Source organism: Trichechus manatus, unplaced genomic scaffold (genome assembly GCF_000243295.1).
Source record: "Trichechus manatus latirostris isolate Lorelei unplaced genomic scaffold, TriManLat1.0 scaffold00026, whole genome shotgun sequence".
In the NCBI taxonomy this organism is placed as follows: domain Eukaryota; kingdom Metazoa; phylum Chordata; class Mammalia; order Sirenia; family Trichechidae; genus Trichechus; species Trichechus manatus.
The window spans coordinates 17,826,914-17,843,359 of record NW_004443962.1 but is presented as its reverse complement, the minus strand read 5'-3'; the positions used below and the strand labels follow the sequence as shown (position 1 = coordinate 17,843,359).

The following is a 16,446-nucleotide window of genomic DNA, read 5'->3' as shown; positions in this document are numbered from 1 at the left end:
CACTTCCTAGCATTGGCCACATAACTAGTGCTCATGGGGTGGTGGGGTGAAGAGAAGCAAGGAGAGGGTAAAGAGGGAATATGTGGATGGGTGGGGGTAGATAGAACACACTGGAGGGAGAAGGTATGGGCTTAAAAGCTGGAGAGAGCGTGGAGGCAGGCAAGCCACAATAAAGGCCCAACACAGGACTCCCGCGTGTTTTCCACTGATAGTCTGAAATCGCTCAGATGAAAAAACGGAATAAAAAGATTGTGGAAATAAAAACACCAATGGCAAGACCTTATTCCCTCACCCCCCAGATGAAAAAGCATGAAGGAGGAAGGGGAGGGGTGGTGGTGGTGGTTAATATCCATCTGGTACTTCTTTGCTTGCGTTATTTTACAACAGCCGGACGTCTTTAGTACGATGCAGTCTTTACACGGCACACGTTTGCTTAGATATACACATATCCTGGTAGAACTTTTCCCACCCTGAATTATCTTCAATTTTTTTTTTTTAATTGGTGGACTTAAATTTTTTTTCTAAAATGATGTATTTTCGTCTTCATTTCCTTATTTCCCCCTTCATTTATAAACACACAAAGTTGTGAAATCAACGTCTCCCCCCCATCTCGCGCGCTCTCTCTCTTTGTATCCTGTGTGACGCATTTTTGTGTGTTTTTTTAATTATTTTTAAATTTGTATTCTATTAACATTTGCTGAGAAGGCAGAGCAGAGTTGCTGCCAGCAGCCACAGTGGTACGGCCAAACTGATGGATCCGTTGATTCCTCTCACCGACCCAGGTCCTGCAGAGCAAAAGGGGAGAGAGAGGGAAGAGCGAAAAGTTAACGTGTGCACTCTGTCACCGCTGACGCTGACTGCGGCAGACGTATAGGGCTGGCCACGCAGTAGCGCCGCATAGTCAGTGCGCATGTGCAGCCCAAGAAGGCGCGGCATCTTTCCTAAATCCCTCTCCTCCCTGGATTTAGGAGTATCTTAAGGGGTATCACTGGTTGAGACACTTCTAAATACACAATGCTCTTGTCAAAGAACAGCCAAACTGCCGGTGTCTGTCGTCTCTGTCTCTGATGGCCCAGCAGCCTCCTGTCCCCAGACCACCCTGCCTGCTTTCCCCTGGTGCAGCTCCTGGAGGCAGCACTCAGTAAGGCTCCCAGCAATGATGAGGGTCCTTCCTCAGCCAAACACTGCCTACTCGGGCCGCTTCATCACAGCATCTCCATCAACAAAACATGGGGCCAATCCATGACTTCCTTGTTTCCCACAGGAGAAGTCATCATTATTTGTTAAGGGGAAGGGGATGGCTTCAAAGTAACATTTATGGCTGGGTAGCACCTTAGCAAGGAGCCTTGGTGGCACAGTGGTTAAGCGCTGGGCTGCTGGCTGCTAACTGAAAGGTGGGCAGTTGGAACCCAATAGCTGCTCTTCGGGAAGAAAGATGCGGCAGTCTGTGTCCCTAAAGATTACAGCCTTGGAAACCCTATGGGGCAGGCCTTCTGTGTCCTATAGTATCGCTATGAGTGGGAATCTGCTCGTTGGCAATGGTTTGGTTTTGGTTTAACACCTTAGCAGCGAGATAGAAAATAAACAGACGCAAGTAGAATCTTTAGAGGCAGCAGGGGATCAACTTGTTCAAACTCTTCATTTGACACTTAAAAAACAAACAAAAACCTGGGGCCTGCAGAGGTTAGGAGGCATGTCTGAACTGCAGGGGCGGCCTCTGTCTCCCGCTGCCACCTTAGTTTCCCGGAAGTGGACATGATTTTTTGGGGGTGGGGTGTGCATCTGACAGAGTTGAATGGAGAGGAAGGTGGGGAAGGGGTTTGTATGTTAATGGAAAGAGGAGGACTGGGGCAGAAACTAGAGATCTAATTGAAGGGCTTGTCTCCTACACTTCACTTGTCCCAGTTTCTCCTTTGGAATAGATCCATACAGATTCATTAAAAGAAGAACATACCAATAGTTTTCACTACAGACACTTTCGAATTTAAGACTATACTTAGACAATGATGTTCAAAAGAAAAATGGCTATAATTGTGGGTCACTTTGAAGTTTTGAGGGCATACATGCAGATCAATGTTCATGAATGAGTATGTGTGTATGTGTGTGTGTATGTGTCTGTTTAAAACCATGATGGTTTGTAAGGGCAATGGAAGCATCCTCTCGTATAGGAATGTTTCCAGAAATGTCTACAAACATACCAGATATGGAGGTAAAATACTATGTGGAAAACGCTGAATTCAAGCATGGTCTCCTGATGTGTGTTTTATGTAAGTAACAACAACCACCACAAAACAACACCAGAGAGCAATCACATAGCACTGCAAGGCATTATTATAAATGCTTTCCAAAGATTAGCACCCAGCCATTCAATGAGGGTACTATAACTGACCCAGTTTTACAACAAGAAACAGAGGCACAGAGAGGTTGTATACATTGAGCTAGTACTTCTTTATACACCTGGCCAGTCAAGGCGCCGGGAGTTTTACCCAGGAGGTTGTTGCCACTGCACAGTGGAGTTTCACAGTCAAGCGGTGCAGGTGAGTCACTTGTCAAACAAGGAACTTTGGGTTTGTTTAAAACAATACCAGAACCCACAGAAACAATGAGGGACATCTGTTATCTTTGCAAAAATGATTTTCAATGAAATACTTTTGAGTAGAATGCTTCTAAAGAATATTAAAAGGGCGTTACTGTTAGTTGCTGTCCAATTGATTCTGACTCACGGAGACCCCAAGTGTGCAGAGTAGAGCTGCTCCATGGGGTTTTCAAGGCTGTGACCTTTCAGAAGCCGATTGTCAGGCCTTAGTTCTGAGGTTTCTCTGGGTGGGTCTGAACGGCCAGCCTTTCAGTTAGTAGTCCAGTGCTTAGCCATTTGCACCGCTCAGGGACTCCAAAAAAATTACTTAATATAAGATATGAATATATACAAACTTTGAATTAATAACTATACATAGGTATTGTATAAAGTGAGCTTCATGTGCAAAGATGTGGAAGGACAGGATAAACAACTTAGATATTAAACCAGTCAGTTCTGTGATGTCCTGAAACGGCTATAAAAACAGAACCAAACTCGTTGCCGTCGAATCAATTCTGACTCATTGTGATAGGATCCTATTAATAAGAGGCACTTTAGTTATCTTTGGACCCCTAGTGGTGCAGCGGTTAAGAGTTACTCACAGCTGCCAACCAAAAGGTTGGCAGTTTGGATCCACCAGCTGCTCCTTGGAAACCCTGTGAGGCAGTTCCCTCTCCTATAGTGTAGCTATGAGTTGGAATCGACTGGCTGGTAATGGGTTTTTTGTTGTTGTTGTTTTAGGTACCTTTAGGTCTGCGACTTTCATGAGGAATTAAGATTCAGCAAGATTGTGTATCCTGCCTATAGCACCTGGCTAATGATTGTTGACCAGGTACTAGAATCTGAATCTTAGCTCAAAACCCTTTCAAATGTTCTCCTCTCTCTTTTAAAACTTTAATAGAATCTCTGTCCCACCAGGAGCTGGAAGGCGGGGACTTTTAGCCTTTTTTGACCTTTTGGGACCTTCAAGCTTTCTTAATGGAACTTCTCAGGGCTTCTGGTCTGGTGGCAATGTTATTTTGCTATCATTTTAGTTCTTCTATAGACATTAGATGGCATGAGCTGCTTGGCACATTTGATAAAGAGTTACAAAAGTGTGTTCGGATTGTTGCTGTTGTGTGCCATTGAGTTGTTTCCAACTCATAGAGACCATACAGGACAGAGTAGAACCGCCCCATGGGGTTTCCAAGGCTGTAAGCTTTCTGGCAGCAAACTGCCACATCTTTCTGCCGCAGAGTGGCTGGTGGGGTCAAACCATCAACATTTCGTTTAGCACCTCAGCACTTAACCACCATGCACCAGAATTAGTGTAAGGCTTTCAAATTCAGGTCATATACGGTTAAGCAAAAACGATTTCTCTTTTACCCCAGAGATAGTATGAAACAGAATGTTTTCCAGAAGAGTCTAATTCTGCTTAATTGTTTCCTTAATCTTGCTTTTAGTTCTGGGACAGGCTAGATTATCTTTCAGACATCATTGAGCTGAAAGCTACCTGGGGATGTCTAAGAAGCACAATCGTACCACTTTATTTGAAGGATAATGAATATTTGAGAAAGCAAAGATTCCGTTGTTAAAAAACATAATATATACATATATGAACGCAGATAAGCATGTTCACATACAGTATTCTTGCTAACACATGTATACACTCACACACAAAGTATATATGTTATATGTCGTTAATTGTTACTGAATGGATTCCAACTCATGGCAACCCATGTGTACAGAGTAGAACTGTTTCATAGGATTTTCAAGGTTGTCACCTTTGGAAGCAGATAGCCAGGCCTATCTTCTGAGGTGCCTCTGGGTAGGTGGTTTTGAACCACCAACCTTTCAGCTAGTACTCGAGCACTTAACCATTTTCACAACCCAGGGACTCCTTATGTTATATACATACTCATAATACACATAGGATATACCAAACCAAACCTAACCCCTTGCCATCGAGTCAAGTCTGACTCATAGCGACCCTGTAAGACAGAATAGAAATGGCCCCTAGGGTTTCCAAGGAGTGGTTGGTGGATTTGAACTGCTGACCTTTTGGTTAGCAGCTGAATGTTTAACAAGTGGACCCTGAGGGCTCCCACATAGGATATACACACACATTATTGGTCTTCTACTACACAGTTGAGAATTAGTTGTTACTTTCACTTGCCATTCTATATTGTACATAGGAAATCTCAGTATGCCCATGTTAATCTTCTTTAATTTTACCCTTAATAGGAGTATTATATATATGAACTGCATTTTGTACATCTGTTAAAGATATCTTCATCTTTATCAATTATTATTTATTAAGTGCTCTCATATAGCTATTTCATGTGCTTATATTACTTGCTCTTTTCATAATTGGTTTTGAGAGTAAATAAATAGGCTTGAAAAAATGCAAGGGTAAATGGGTGATAGTTGGGAATCATCACAAGTGTGTATGCAATTATAGATATATATGACTGCATAGAAGACTACTTCAGTTAATGGCTATTTCAGAGAAGAATAATCAGCAAAATCATTAATTATGTTTTAGTTCATAGTTATGAAATTTCTGCTTATTTGTGGAAATGCAAATGATAAATCCTATTTCCCACACCAGATGGCCGGGCTCAGCAAGTGCTTTCATATCCTGACAGATAAAATGAAAGCAAGAGTCTGCAAACATAAATTAGCCTTAAGAATAGATAGGCAAATAGAACCACAATTCAAAAATTTGGTATGTTTTTCATATAACAGACATGTCAACCTTGATATTCGGCCACATTCTGTATGTGTACACATGTATATGCACACACACGTTTGTGTGGTATAGTAAATGTTCAGAAAATGACGGCATCATCATATTTATTAACTCTAGAAGTTTGGATTACAGAAAGGCATGAAATACCAACCTGAATCAAAGGCATTGGTTTAATAAATGGGGTCAAAGTCTTTTAATCTTTGGCTTGAAAGGGCAAAATACAGTTGTGGCAAGACTGTGAATCTCGAGTCAACACACCAGCCTAAGTCAAGGTTCTCAACCCCAGCCAGAGGTTGGTACGTGAAGCTTTGTATCGAGACGAGTGCTGGACTGCACTTTGCCATGGCACTGTTTATAGAAAGGACGCTGTGATTGAGGGTAAGACTGTAAACCATTCTGAAATTCAAGGACACAAGCATTTTCTGGCAAGTCTCTATAGTACAAATCTGATGCAAGATCCTGAAACAGTTAATTTGTCTCTCAGTAAAAACTCAAAGAAAGGACAAGGTATTTTTCAAACACCTTGGTGCTTGGCCAATTTAAATCTGACCCACACTGTTCTATTGCTTCTGCCGAGTACTCAGGGTTCCTTGCCTGGCTACGGGACTAGACTTATTCACAGTGTTCATTAATCATACCCTCAGTGATCCTTGGGCATTCCTTTCGGTCACTAAGGATTTAAGGTCAATTGTAATTTCATTCCTGTAAATAATTCAGCCATATGAGAAGGGAAGACAAGCCAGACAGTTTAAGTTTTAATTCTTTTTAGAATTATTAAGAGTTGTTTGAATGATTGAAAATAAAACAAAAACTGAAGCAACCTATAAAATAATCGTTAAGCCAAAGAAAGAAAACGATCTTCTTAATTTCCTAAGTGTCTCCTTTCAATATTATCTAAAGTGCAGACTAAGGCACTTTGGTTTTCTGGGAAGCCATATTTAAAGGGAAGCTTCATAAGACTGACTTTGGCGCCACCTGCTATGCATTTTCTGCTAATACAGCTTCTTCTGGATGAACGAATCGGGGATTAAAATCTATATTTTCCAGGCTGGAGTAGACTGTAGTTGTTAGCTGCCACTGGGTCGGCCACCGACTTGTGGCAACCCCTGTGCCAAAACCACTGACAGATGAGTGGCGGCTGCACACGAGCTGCGCTGGCCAGAAATGGAACCTGCGTGTCCTGCATGGGAGGCGAGAATTCCACCAGTGAACCACCACCACCCTCTGAGCAGATTAGAAGAGTGGAAACATTGCTGTTTACTTGAAGTGACGGGTCTTAGAATTAAATTTAGGCTTCCCCTCCATAAACCTTTATGCATTGTTCCCCCATCTGTAAAGTGAGATTTTGGTAAGGCTGAAGTATTCTCACACAAAATAATGTGTCTTATTTCTCTGTCCACATTAAAGTCCTGAGTTGTCCCATGTTCCAGTGAGTTACACCAGCCACTTTAGATACAAATGTAATCGGTCCTCATGGAATTGAGGAGAGAAGAAATGCTGAAAAAGGCAGTAGTTTACAACTTCTTGCCCTGAATGACGTTGGCCCTATGCATATATTCCTGGCTGCCTCTTCCCTGCTGCCTTCTGTGAGGGCCTGCTAACGCAGGTCATGAACGAGGTGCTGCTCCTTTCTTGGGAGTGAGCAACCAAGTGTCTATATCTCTGTGGCTGTTGGTCACGGATAGGGCCTAAGTCCCATGAGGATAGGTTTTCACTATTGAGAATGATCTTGGTTTTCTCAACACCTTTGAGGTTGCTAAGAGGAAGACATCTTCTAATGAGACAATTATCCATCTTCATGGGTGACCACGAGGACTTAAGGGGAGGGTGACTGGCCACACAGTGCCTCTGTGGCCCTGGTCTGAGATTCAACACTGGTAGGGAATATGATCTCTTGGACTTATAAATAAGGCACTGCAGAATTGTTAATTGTTTGCATTTTAGAGTCCATTTATGGAGCATTGACCTGATTGCACTGTCTGTATAGAGGAAAGTACCTGGATTATGTGTCACGTGGCTGATGAAGGTATGTGGGGCAGTTTGGAGGGCACAGAAAGGCAGTTCCTGGCAGAGCCCAGCAGCCCAGGTTTACTGTGGCAGAGTGAGGTTCTATGATGACCTGGGAGGAGGATGATGCGGGAGAAAATACACTGCTCAACTGATTCATTTAAAGAAATACTGCTCTATTTCCTTTAGCACTGTATCTATTTGAATAGCCAACAAGTGACTATAATAGGCTCTATGTCTCCTCTGAGAGAGCCCATTCATTGGGCAGTGAGTATTTCCAAAAGGCAGTTATCCAAGAATTAATCCTGGACACTTGAGATAAGGAAAGTGGGGGGGAAGTAACTTTCTCAGTACCAGAGATTTAAAAATGAATAACCTGTCAAAAGCAATACAGGGGTCGTGGGTTGGACCAATAACATTTTATGAGTAAGTTTACAATTTGAGAAAAATAGTGGCAACTGTGTTATGGAAATTATTACTGAAAATCACTGAAATGCAATAAACTCAAATATATAAAACCACAATATGTTGCTGTGAAATCTTAATTTTAAAAGAATAAAAGGTAACCAGAAATAAGAACCATACCTTTTTGCTTGAAGTGCACGGTGGTACCAATTTCTAAAAAAGGAAACAGTTAGCAAAATAAAAACAAATAAAAAATTCTTTATCAATTGAGAAGAAACAAGAAGGTCGTCTGGTACTCTCCACTGAAAGAAGAATGAGAGAGAAGGCAGGAAGGACAATCCAATAGAATCAGATATTGATAGAGATTGAAAGAAAGGCAAATGGAAAGAGACTTTTTTTGTTGGAAAAAATGTGGTGCAACCAGAGATGGCAAAAAATGATGATGTTCCATGTTATGTGTGTAGACAAGGACAAAAACTCTGAGCGTGACATCTAAAAGTATTCTGGACTTCAATTTTGTGGGACCACAGAATGTGTCTACCTGCCAACTCTGTCTTGCATTTTGCCCCTGATTCGCTCCACCAATTGACCTCCTTATTCTTCTTTTTACAGGCGGAGTCCATTCCAACGTCTAAAGGTTTGCACTTGTTATTGCAATGTTCTTCCCTCAGATCTTTGCATGGCCTACTCAGTCACTTCATTCTGATTTCTGCTGTAATGTCACCAACTCAGAAGTGGCTTCCCGGGTCACCTTCTCAAAACTAGTACCCTGTTTCTCTCTCTATTCCTTTATCCTGCTTTACTAACACTTAACACTGGCATCATATTACATGTTTATTTGCTTGTTTGTGATTTGTCTCATCCATTAGAATGCACACTCCATCAGGGCATCAACAGTGGGTGTCTCGTCTGCCATGGTACCTCCAGTGTCTACGTGAGAGCCTGGAGTGGAGCAGATATTCAATATCTATTTGCTGAATATGTAAATAAATCTCAGGGTATCTCAAGAAATCATGGTCAAATTCCCTTTTAAGTGTTTTTATCAAGTAAATCACAGTACTCTTCGATCTATAGAAGTAAACATATAAACTTTCCACAGGATTCCCACTTTGAATCTCAGGACCAACTGAATGGCTGGTCAATGCAGGAGCCTAGACTTGGCTGTGGGATACAGGCTTTCTTTTCTGTGAAGATCAGGACATAGCCTGGTATTCCTGAGTAATGTGTTTTCTCTAAGGAAGTAAAGTGACTAGACTCTTTAACCAGAGAAAGCCTTTTGAATGGTACATCTGGTCACCTCACTGTCCTGCCTGAAACTTGTTTATGCTTCCTTGTGGCTCTCAGGAAAAAAGAACAGAATCCTTAGCATGGATTCCATGGCCCTCCATAGTCTTGTCTCCCCTTTTCCCATGCCTCTCCAGGTTCATCAATGCCTATCAGCTCTGCATCCCAGCCCACCAGCCCCTTTATTTCTCACGGTACCATGCTTTCTCTAGCTCTAGGGCCTATGATCCAGTGACTTCTCTACTTGAAACCCCGTTCATTCTTCAGAATTCAATTGTCACTTCCTCAGGGACGTTTTCCTTCATCTCCTTGTCCCCTTGTGATAGGCTCTGCTCTCCTTCATAACACACATCTCAGTTTTAATTTCAAACGTACTGGTTTGATTTTTTTTTTCTTTTATTAATGCTTGGCTTCCCACTGGGCTGTGAGTTCCATGGAGGCAGGGGCTGTGTCTGGCATTGTTTACGGCTATAACCAGCTGGTGCACGACAGACACTCTGAATGCACAGTGGGCCAAAACCGAAGATCTGGAATCACTGACGTATGAGAAAAGGAAGTATACACCAAGCAGCCTTCTAACTTAAAACAACAGGGAAACTGAGTAGCTCAACTCTTTATTCTCTGGTTTAGCACAGAGGGCAGACCTTCAAAATCAGGTCTGCAGAGTTTCAGAGTCAGTACACTTTATTCATCCCCTTCCTCACAGCTTTTTCCACCCAAAATAGGTCACAAGGAGATGCCATCAAGCAGCATGACATTTTCTGGCATTCTCATGATGGGTATACAGAGGACACAATTGCCCTAGTATCTGAAGTCTTGAAATTAGTTGGCTACAATTCAGCTTTAGCAAACGTCATGTCATCCAGGCTGTTCTTAAGAGAGAGCTGTGTCTGCATGTAAGTATAGTTTCCCTAAACTCAGATGCAGGAGAGGAGCCCAGCCAGAATGTTCTTTTGTATCACGATTACTGGTGGACCTCCCGGTGAACTTCAGTGGATGGTCAAGGACGTCCCCACCTGCCTCCTGTCCTACAAGAGCTAGTCCATTACCTGTAGCTGTTCCCAGCTGACAAGGGTGACACACTGGAAGACCGCAGAGAAGGATGGAGAGAGAATTCTGCTGTTCTTGTAGCAGCCATCAATCAGTGCCACTCTCAGCCCTGCAGTGAAGCCGGGTTCTATCAAAGTATGAAATACTGGACATCCCTGTCACTACCTTCTCTGTCTGCCTCATAATCCTAACACTGATGTTTCAATTGTAATTAAACAGACTGCTGCTTGCTTTTATAATACCTGCTTTGACATCTTTTCTTTGAAATTAAAAATATTTCCTTAAATATTGTAGAAAAGGCACTGTAGAGAATGTGTTTATCGTAATATGAGGAACCAAGGTCCAGAGAGGCTAATGACGAGTGACCCAAGGTCACACAGACAGCTAGAGGCAGAGCTGGGACTGAAATTCAGGGCTCCCAATTCTCCAGCCAGAACCCTCCCCGTTATTCCACAATACTCCACTGGTATTTTTATAAAAACAAGGCCCCTATAACTCTAGGGGTATCACTAGGACATTTAAACAATTTTATTCTGGCTAGAAAGCATCTGTCTCTGCTCTTGTACAAAGTAAAACTTTCCTTTTTTATCGGGTCCAGCTTCTGGCTTATCATTCTTTAGAATTTGCAAGTGTCCTTCAAGGCTACAGAGTGATGCTCTTCACCCAAAGGAACCTAGATCCTTCATGGGAACATCTTTCGGTAAAGAACACTTGGTACCGCTGGTCCACCTGCCGCATGGGACTGTTCACTGGAACAGCAACTGTGTGGAAACTTGGGCCAGGGAGGAAGGCCAGTGGTTCTGTTCTAGGCTGTCTGCACACCTCTCACTTCCTGTGAATCTCCAACATTCTGAATGCTGGAAGTCAAGGTGGAAAGACCTAGCTTTCATTGGAACAACCGAGAAAAACTCATTTAACCTCTCTTTGCTCAGTGTCATCATCTGTAAAATTTGTTTAATTAACATGTCTGTTATAAATTTGTGCTGTGGATTAACTAAGTTAATTGACATACTATACTTGGAATGGTGTCAGGCATATAGTAAGTACTCAATAGATACGAGTTGTTAATTTTGGGGTAAAATTCCTACTGGGGAGGACTATCGGTGAAATTTTGATGGAGAGAGAGAAAAATATATCTTAACAAGAAGCCATGGCAGCACAGGTCTAAAGAATACAACCAAAAGATAAATACACGCCAGCAATACAAAGGACAAAACTTTGGGGGATTCTAGTACAAAGAAGTGGTTAAGAAAAGAAAAAGCATATTGATTAGGCAGCATTTTGTCAGGAGAAAAAGAGCAACGTGCCTAGGTTAACCAGCCACCGGCAGGGACTTGGATAAGAGTCTAATGGATCTCTTAGGGACGATAAACCTCCCTGCTAAGACGAGTTGATTAAAAGAAGGCTTTAACAAAGAAAAATTCAGATAAATAAATACATTTGCTTGAAATATGTTTAAAAAACAAAACTGGATTATCAGTTGAATTTCAGGTAGCTGTCCTTCCAAAAACCGAAACCCACTGCTGTGGAGTGGATTTTGACTCCTAGCGACCCTATAGGACAGAGTAGAACTGCCCTATAGGGTTTTTGAGGCTGTAATCTCTACGGAAGCTGACTGTCATATCTTTCTCCTGTGGAGCGGTGGGTTTGAACTACAGACCTTTCAGTTAGCAGCCGAGTACTTTAATCACTGAGCCACCAGAGCTCCTGGTAGCTTTCCTTACTCTGCAATAAATCAACTGGTTTGTGAACTACATCTTTAGATTTGGAATTCCATTTGTCTTTAGGAAAAGAGAATGGAGTACTTATTTTGAACAATTATTTTCTACTCATCCTTTTCTGTTAGAACAGAACATTCTCTTTTGAGAAGCAAAAGCAATTTTGAGTTTATCACAAAACTCTCAGCCTAGCTCTTTGAAACTTGGTTATATGCTGCCATCTAGTGGTAAAATTAAGACATGCGCTTATGTACTTGCCAAAGAAATCACCTTTGTCCACCAGGTGGCAATAACGAGAAAAATAGAAACACTTTTTTTCTTCAGTGTCGGAAAAAACCCCTTACTGTTGAATGGATTCCGATCCATAGCAACCCTATAGGACAGAGTGGAACTGCCCCATAGGGTTTCCAAGGAGCTGCTGGTGGATTTGAACTGCCAATCTTTTGGTTAGCAGCTGTAACTCTTAACCACTGCACCACCAAAGCTCAAATGTCAGCAGGAACAAAATGCCACTTTTCATGAAGTGGTCATTCCTATAACTATAAAAAATATACTGTTTTTTTTGTCCTTAACCTAAACCTAACCCGTTGCCGTCGGGGGATTCCGACGCATAGCGACCCTGTAGGACACAGTAAAACCGCCTCATAAGGTTTCCAAGGAGTGCCTGGTGGATTTGAACTGCCGACCTTTTGGTTAGCAGCCATAGCTTTTAACCACTACGCCACCAGGGTTTCCTTTTTGTCCTTAGCAACTGAAAATTATTCTGCTTTTCTAGTGCAAAGGCAATCTCAAATTTTTTAATAAAACTGCCTTGTCACGGATATGATTCCTGTCGAGATTTACTGGACGCATCAATGCAACATACCTGGAACCTACGATTTTTATTCCTTTCAGGGAATCTGCTGTCCACAGATCTATCCTGCTTCATCAGATATACTTAACATGTAAGCCATGGCAAGCAGGTCCAAACAATACAATAAAAATATCATCTGTTTCTGCAATATGTTGGGCAAAATATTGGAGGAGTTTAGTAGGGAGGAGGTTCTATGCACGCTGTGAAAGGATTGCTGTCAGTCGTGTAGATCTTAGCTCCTGATGCAGTGGCGCAGGGGGCAATGGAGAAAGAAATACTAGAAAAGGTAAACCAAACCAAACTCATCGCGGTTGAGTCCATCCCCACTCCTACCGACCTTATATGACAGGTTAGAACTGCCCCATAGGGTTTCCAAGGCTGGGATTCCCATTCACTGTGACCCTGTAGGACAGAGTAGAACTGCCCCATAGGGTTTCCAAGGCTTTAATCTTTATAGAAGCAGACCACCACATCTTTCTCCTGCTGAGCGGCTGGTGGGTTCCAACCACTGATATTCGGTTAATAGCCAACTGCTTAACCACTTCGCAATGGGGGCTTCTTAGAAAAGGCAAGCACCTTGACAAATTTATTTATACTAACTTGTCTTTGACTTCTGACTTTCAGATTCTTTCCACCTAGCCGTGGAAGAGAAGCCTGCAGCAAAGAGCTGATTCCGCCTCCCTCACTGGCGTAGACAATGTGTGTCCCTTGTTCACTATGTATACTGAGCTTACTATTTCTCTGGCTCTGAGTCAGTGCCCAATAAACTTGCTGAATGAATGAACGAACGTCTGAGTGCGTAAATAAACGAATGAGTGAGTGAGTGAATCAATTAATACTTCAGGAACTTCCCTAGCTGAGATTCTAGGTAGGGAAGATTGTATTCCCTTTTTGGAAGGACAATGCCTTAACCCAGAGGCAGGACTATTGTTGGGGATTCACAGTCCTTTGATGAGCCTTTGGGCCAGGAGGTCCTGTCAGCAGTCTCCAAATCCTGGCAGGTAGGACATTTAATGGAGGGAAATTTATTTAAAGTTTCCCTTTATTTAAAGGGAGAGTTTTATTTTTAAAAATGATCTAATATTTTAATTACTAAAAATCTTTTAAAATATTATTTTATTTTAAATATTAAATATTATTTAAAATAGCCTTGATGACTAATCAAAATATAAACGTTGGAAAATAAAAACCCAAGCTTAATTATTTTTCAAAGGCCAGAGATTTGTTTTTCCTCTTTCCTCTCTTACTATGTGACATGACTCATTCTCTCTCTCTCCCGAGATTAGTGTTGTGATGATGAGAGCCGCTTCATTGACACCTCAGTTTGGGAACGTCCTCGCTGCCGTAGGAAATTATCACCCCTATGTTCATGAAAAAATCTGGCATTTTGCCTTCTTTCCATTCTACCTGAGAGACGAGATGAGGGCACAACAAATCTAGAGTTGCATAGTTTTGACTCTTAACAACTTGACTCTGCTGTTGTTGTTGTTAGGTGCCATCAGGTTGGTTCTGACTCATAGCGGCCCTGTGTGCAAGAGAGCAAAACACTGCCCAGTCCTGTGCTACCTTCACAATCCCTAACTGTTTGAGCCCATTGTTGCAGCCAAACTGGACTCTAAACCTCGGCTTACAAGCGTTCATTCTCATCCGTACGGTATGGATGTAAGGTTCGGGGTTTCTATTGCTTGGGTAGTCATTCTAATTCCAGGGCATTTACTTGAACATAAAAGCCTCCCTTTTTAACCTGCCAAACCCACCTGCACAAGGAGACATTTTCTCTTCTATTGTGTATGCTGTGGCCCTGTAAGGCTAGTCCTCTGATACACCATCGGTTTTGAAAAGGACATTAGTTAGAGGACTTAAAATAATCAATGGCACTTTTTTTTTCTGGGCCAGAGTTAGTAAGAGCGTGTGTTGGAGGGAGCAGGAGGATCCAAATTCAATGGAGATTTTACCCTCCAGTTGCCTGGAAATAGTGAATGAGGGATGGGATTATAATCAGTAAGAAATTTAATAAAAGAAACGAAGCAGAAGAGTTGATGTGCTACTTCTTCCTCCCTCACTGACCCTGAGGACCTGAAACATAACATTTGTAAGGTTCCTCCGCATGAATTTATGTTTTTTGTTTTCTGACTTATTTATTTATTTATTTGCCAAGGTTTTAAAAACTAAGAGCTTTATCATTATTGTGGCTTAAAAGGGAGACATTTTTATTAATTCAATTTTCAAAGCCACACTTTGAAAGTTATTAATTTCTTTCTCGCAGGATTTTCCACTCTACTCTGAGACTTAAGGATTAGCAGCTTCTAATTGCAAGTATTATTATTTTCTTTTGCCTTAGAAAAAGATATGACTTGTGGTTCCTATTTAGATTGTTAGAGCTTTTGATTTTCTCCCACGTACAATATACATGTTGTATAAACCCCAATATCTAATATTTCCAGAGTAATCTTCTCTGAAAATCAAAGTAATCACTCTGGTTTGGGGGATAATAATAATTTTTTGAAAAGCAGCCTAAAATAGCAGAAATAGATCTAAACCTCAACTTTAAGTTATTCCTCTTTTCTCTCCCGGTCCATAGGTGGACCATTGTCCTAACGACTAAGAAAATATCAGTATTGTCTGGGTGAGAAATCAGAGCACGTCATCAATAGTGGAGATGAGAAGTTGCCCTCCCTAAGCTGGATTTGGCTCAAAAGGGAATCCTACTCTTGACTTTCAAATACCTCTGAGGGCTTTTGCTCTTACAGTCGACTAAGACCAGGGATGGATTTCAGATGTTTGAGGCTACTTAGGAGCAAGTCATAGAGATGAATGACCCACTATGATATTGCAGCCCTGATCATATGGTGTTCACGAGTGCTTTGTTGAATAAGTGAATAAACTTAGACCAAAATGAATGTTGACATAATTTCTCTTCATAAATTGTGAATTAACTATTTGAGCCTCACTCCTTATTGTCATCACTTGGTGGACCAACACTATAAACCAAATGTTCTATATGGAATAGAATCAGATTTCTTTTTTCAAAATGACAGGTCATGCCATTCAAAAAAAAAAAAAAAAAGTCTGGAGAGAGAGACAGATATAAAAAGAGAAAAATACTAACATGTCAATTTAGAGAGAGAATGTAGGAGTTCTGACGTCTGAAAGGGGAACTCTTACTGGGAATCTTGGAGGAGACATGAAGGAAACTTCATCTGAGATGAGTCAGGCTCTGACGTGGGACCTGAAAGAGCGGGGTACGTGCTTGCTGGCTGTGGAGAGAGCACTAGATGGGACGGGAAAGCTGCTCTGGGGCCTGCTTCTGCTATGATCTGTGCAAGCCACCAAAACACTCCCACCTTGGAGAGGGTGGCAGATAGAGATCACTTTAGATATTTTACTGCAAATAGTCTATAGATCGCTGACAGCTCAAACATTCAGGCAAAACTTCCATTTATATCATGTTACTGGCATTATCTCTGGGTAGAGGAATTGTATATGGTTTTTATTTTCTTCTTAATAGTTTCATATATTTTCAAATTCTTCCATAATGAGACTGCACAACTATTTATAAAAACAAATCAATGTATTAAAAAGCCCTCCAATTCTGGGGAAAAGAAAATAATCACTTTCTGAGTTTTTGGCATTGGGTTGACAGCATTAGAAGCAGATTGGTTTTTTTTTAGTTGGCTGGTATCACATAGGTAAAGCAAAGGGGAAGCTGAAGTAGGTGAGGCCTAACTTCTACAAGGAGCATACTCTTAACAGCATAAAATGGCAATGCAATAAAAAAATACATTCCATGGATGTATGTGGTCCTTCTGACTCTAGGCTTGCT

General features: G+C 41.5%; 1 protein-coding gene across 2 annotated transcripts in view; it reads right to left on the bottom strand.

The window, feature by feature from the left end:
* Positions 1-665: 665 nt before the first annotated feature.
* LSAMP (limbic system associated membrane protein) overlaps positions 666-16,446 on the bottom strand; it is a 739,725-nt gene continuing 723,944 nt past the window's right edge. Inside the window, exons 8-9 of one of the 2 annotated variants that reach the window (XM_023728853.1) lie at positions 7,899-7,931; positions 688-785 (exon numbers count right to left, since the gene is read on the bottom strand). In XM_023728853.1, coding sequence (XP_023584621.1) covers positions 688-785; positions 7,899-7,931 — 131 coding nt within the window. Of the gene's footprint in view, positions 786-7,898; positions 7,932-16,446 lie in introns of both variants that reach the window. The other variant, XM_004373664.1, reaches the window with a different exon arrangement.